General features: G+C 36.0%; 1 protein-coding gene across 1 annotated transcript; it reads left to right on the top strand.

The window, feature by feature from the left end:
* The first annotated feature begins 1,247 nt into the window (after positions 1–1,247).
* On the top strand, positions 1,248–2,183 carry LOC125281338 (olfactory receptor 5M10). Its single transcript, XM_048214458.1, has one exon. The coding sequence runs from the start codon at positions 1,248–1,250 to the stop codon at positions 2,181–2,183; it is 936 nt and encodes a 311-aa protein (XP_048070415.1).
* Positions 2,184–4,325: the final 2,142 nt, after the last annotated feature.

The following is a 4,325-nucleotide window of genomic DNA, read 5'->3' as shown; positions in this document are numbered from 1 at the left end:
AATTTTTTAATCATGCTAAAGATTTCACAGACAGAATTAAGTACTGTAAGTATAGGATAGGTAGGGATATTGGACTCACAGGAGAATCCAGTTCCCAGAGCATCAAATTAAGGTTATGCCTGCAAGGAACAAAGACATTTTAATTGGTTTTTTTTTTTACAATTATTTTTAAAATACTCTATGGAATATGCTTAAGAAATACATTATAAATCTGCCCACTTTGTCTTTACAAAACATGGTAAATCAGCTTTTTACAGGTAGGTCACTTTCTACATTTGTTCACCAAAAATATGTTATGTTCTCTCTCTCTCTCTCTCTCTTTTTATGTTCTGTACTTTTGTGTGGACATTAGTATCCCAACAATGTGGAAAAAAATGCATCTACATGCATCCCCTCTTCACAGCACTTGCAAGTGTAACTTACATAATGATATATTTCTTTGTCTACGTGTTTAAATCTGTTCCTTCTCCTACTAGACATGTTCCACGAGATTGGTAGTTTTTTCACTGCTGTAACCACAGAACCTAGAGTAGAAAAAAATCAGTCTTTACAGTGTAAATGAATAAATGAATGTGTGAATCTACAAAACAGAAAGAATTCTTTATTCTAACTAACCTCTTAGTTAAATATCAAGAGATAAATTTCACTAAGTAAATGTTTCTGAAATTAAGCCAGATAGCTATGGCTTTCGAGTAAAATGGCTATAGTGAAGATTTATCTATTATAAAACATCTGAAACAACAGCATATCATAGTTGGTGGGACCCTAGATAACCAATTTCCTTTTTTGTCCACTTGAATGATGCCAATTACTAGTGGCTTTTATATCTGGATTCTGTTCCTTTGGCTTTTTTTTTCCCTTAAAGTGTGACTAAAATATTAAATATGGATTTCCTCAAGAAGAAAGGTAGAAATGTATGAATATGTATATACATAAAATATGTAATATTATTACATTATTATACTTAATATACCATATGCATATATATGAATATATATACACACACACAAGTGTGAGAGAGTATGTTTGTGTATGCGTGTGTTTGAGATATAAAGAAAGAAACAATGCAGAGACACAGAATACAAATATTTATGTAGATATTCTGATATGTTTTCTGAATAGGGAAATGTCCCATTAGCTGAGTATATCAATGAGTAAATGATAAAATGGGTGGAAGAAATGCAGAATCTGGATCAGACAGGATTCCTCACTTTCTCCGCCACTCTCAGTTTTCAAGGTATAAGAAAATGACTTCCCCAAACCACACCACAGTGACAGAATTCATTCTCTTGGGACTCACCGATGACCCAGTACTAGAGAAGATCCTGTGTGGGGTGTTTCTGGTGATCTACCTGGTCACGTTGGCAGGGAATGTGTGCATGATTGTGCTGATCAGGACCAACTCCCACCTCCAAACGCCCATGTACTTCTTCCTGAGCCACCTCTCCCTTGTAGACATCTGCTATTCCTCCAATACCACTCCCAATATGCTGCACAATTTCCTCTCAGGCCAGAAGACCATCTCCTATGCTGGATGCTTCACACAGTGTCTTGTCTTCATTGCCCTGGTGATCACTGAGTTTTATATCCTTGCTTCAATGGCATTGGATCGCTACGTAGCCATCTGTAGCCCTTTACATTACAGTACCAGGATGTCCAAGAACATTTGCCTCTCTCTAGTCACGGTGTCTTATACCTGTGGTTACCTTAATGGACTCTCCCAGACACTGCTGACTTTCCACTTGTCCTTCTGTGGCTCCCTTGAAATCAACCATTTCTACTGTGCAGACCCACCTCTTCTACTGTTGGCCTGCTCCGACACCTCCGTCAAGAAGATGGCGATGCTGGTAGTTGCTGGTTTGACTCTGTCAAGCTCTCTCTTCATCATTGTGCTATCCTACCTTTTCATTATTGCAGCCATCTTGAGGATCCGTTCCGCTGAAGGCAGGAGCAAAGCCTTTTCTACTTGTGGTTCGCACTTGACAACAGTCACCCTATTCTACGGGACCCTCTTCTGCATGTACTTAAGAAGTCCATCTGAGAAGTCTGTAGAGGAGTCCAAAGTATTTGCAGTCTTTTATACTTTTTTGAGCCCCATGTTGAACCCATTGATTTATAGTCTAAGGAACAAGGATGTGATCCATGCTATGAAGCAAATCATTCAGGGAAATCTCTTTTTATAAAACTGCATTGTAGGCATCTGTTCGCTGCAATTACTATGTGTTTGTGAATCCCTTCACAAACCTACCAGTCTATAGTCAGTCTATAGTCTCTTCATAGACTCATAATGACATTAGCAAATTCCTCTCAAAATTAATAGCTTCAAGACAAATTGTTTTAATAAAAACTGTATCATTGAAGTTAAACAATATTTGCCGTAGCAAAAAATCTCAGAATATGAATTGGGTGGTATCCAATAACTCCATAAAATATTCAGTGTCTTTACTTACTTTGGAGTAAGTATTAGAATTAATTCAGTCTGATAAGAACATTGGAATTCCATCTTTCTGAATTATGTGGTCTATAGTTTCAAAATGGAGTGATTAATTTTATACTTTAAAAAATTTAAAAATTAAAAAAATTATGTAATCTATTCTTCAATGAATGATAAATAATAATGGTTCTGGGCCCTGAGTAATCATTGGAATCACCTTAGGGAAATTTAAATATATGAATCCTGCCTAGGTTTAAGCATTCTATAAATTTTTCCCTACCAATATTATAGACATCCTCAGAAAGTTTTTGTCTTATTATAAATACTATTTATGCTCCTCAATTTTGAAAATAAACTGTTAACACCTGCTTATCAGTTTAGTATAATAGCAATCTGGGTATATTTTTCAGGTAGTAGTTCTGACTCAGATCTAATTTATTCAGAGTCAATAGAGTCTATCAGTTGGCTCTGTAGACTGAATGCCCTGAAACAGTATGCAAATGAGAGGTGCATCCGTATCTTTCTGGAGGAGAACATCCAATGTTTACTTTGGTTCATGAAAGTGTCTATGACTCATTATTTTGTAGATAAGGTTTTTACGGTAGTTCTCAAATTTCTATTGTGCAAATTATAGTAAACAAGATCATATGAAGAGATGCATAATTCATCCACATTAACACATTAAGCTATGCATTATCAGTCAAGGGGATAGCTGCATATTGAAATATATATTAAACTTTGTTTAAATTGACTTAAAGGTTTGGTATTCTAATACTGTGTGCTCTTTTTTTTTAAATTTTTTAAATTTATTTATTGGAGAGAGAGAGAGAGAGAGCAAGAGAGAACAGGAGCAGGGAGGAGATGGAGAAGCAGGCTTCCCACTGAGCAGGGTGCCCAGTGCGGGGGTCAATCCCAGGACCCTGGGATCATGACCTGAGAGGAAGGCAGATGCTTAACCAGCTGAGCCACCCAGCCACCCCTAATACTGTATGCTCGTATTTTAACTAAGACCACAGCACTAAACACTTATATGAAATCAATTCCTATATGTACTGTAATGTATTCATATGATTTTCTAGAACATCCCCTAAAGGACCTGCAATTAGGCTCCATTCTTATGTCTTACTCGATTGAATAAGGCTGATTCTGTCAAACATGTTTACTATACATACATAAAAATACAAACAGATGTGAGGGAGTGACATTTTTGGTGATATGTCCTAAACCAATGGGAAACTTCTGTCTATATTTTGTTATATGTTTCTCAATGAATTGATATGTATGCATATTCTTATAATTCATGAAACAAAATTGGAATCATTTGCCATTTACAAGTTTAAACATTGGTTTTCGGGGTGCCTGGGTGGCACAGTCATTAAGCGTCTGCCTTCGGCTCAGGGCGTGATCCTGGCGTTATGGGATCGAGCCCCACATCAGGCTTCTCCGCTAGGAGCCTGCTTCTTCCTCTCCCACTCCCCCTGCTTGTGTTCCCTCTCTCGCTGGCTGTCTCTCTCTCTGTCAAATAAATAAATAAAATCTTAAAAAAAAATAAACATTGGTTTTCTCTTGATAGTATAGTGTTTGTATTTTCACGCAGACTATTTTTAGTGAACATCACTTTTAAAGTAGTATTATACACAAAATTAAATCATACTTGTACTTAGTTACAAAAATATTGCATATCAATTATAGAAAAGCAAATTGCAATATGCTAAAAGATGTTTCAGTTTTGGAATAAAAGCAAAAGTTACTTGTAATCTCTTATTAAAAATGCATTTGGTGCACTGTATTTTTACATACTTTGTATTACAAACCATTCTTCCATCATATTGCTGTATCCTATTATTGTTATGATTGACTCATACTTCTGTGAACATACCTAATTATTTCT

Source organism: Ursus arctos, unplaced genomic scaffold (assembly GCF_023065955.2).
Source record: "Ursus arctos isolate Adak ecotype North America unplaced genomic scaffold, UrsArc2.0 scaffold_23, whole genome shotgun sequence".
Taxonomy (NCBI): domain Eukaryota; kingdom Metazoa; phylum Chordata; class Mammalia; order Carnivora; family Ursidae; genus Ursus; species Ursus arctos.
The sequence above is the reverse complement of the archived record's forward strand: the minus strand, read 5'-3'. Positions and strand labels throughout refer to the sequence as shown.

Excerpts from the sequence above, each read along its gene's own strand:
- LOC125281338 (XM_048214458.1), top strand. The coding sequence starts at position 1,248 with ATGACTTCCCCAAACCACACCACAGTGACAGAATTCATTCTCTTGGGA.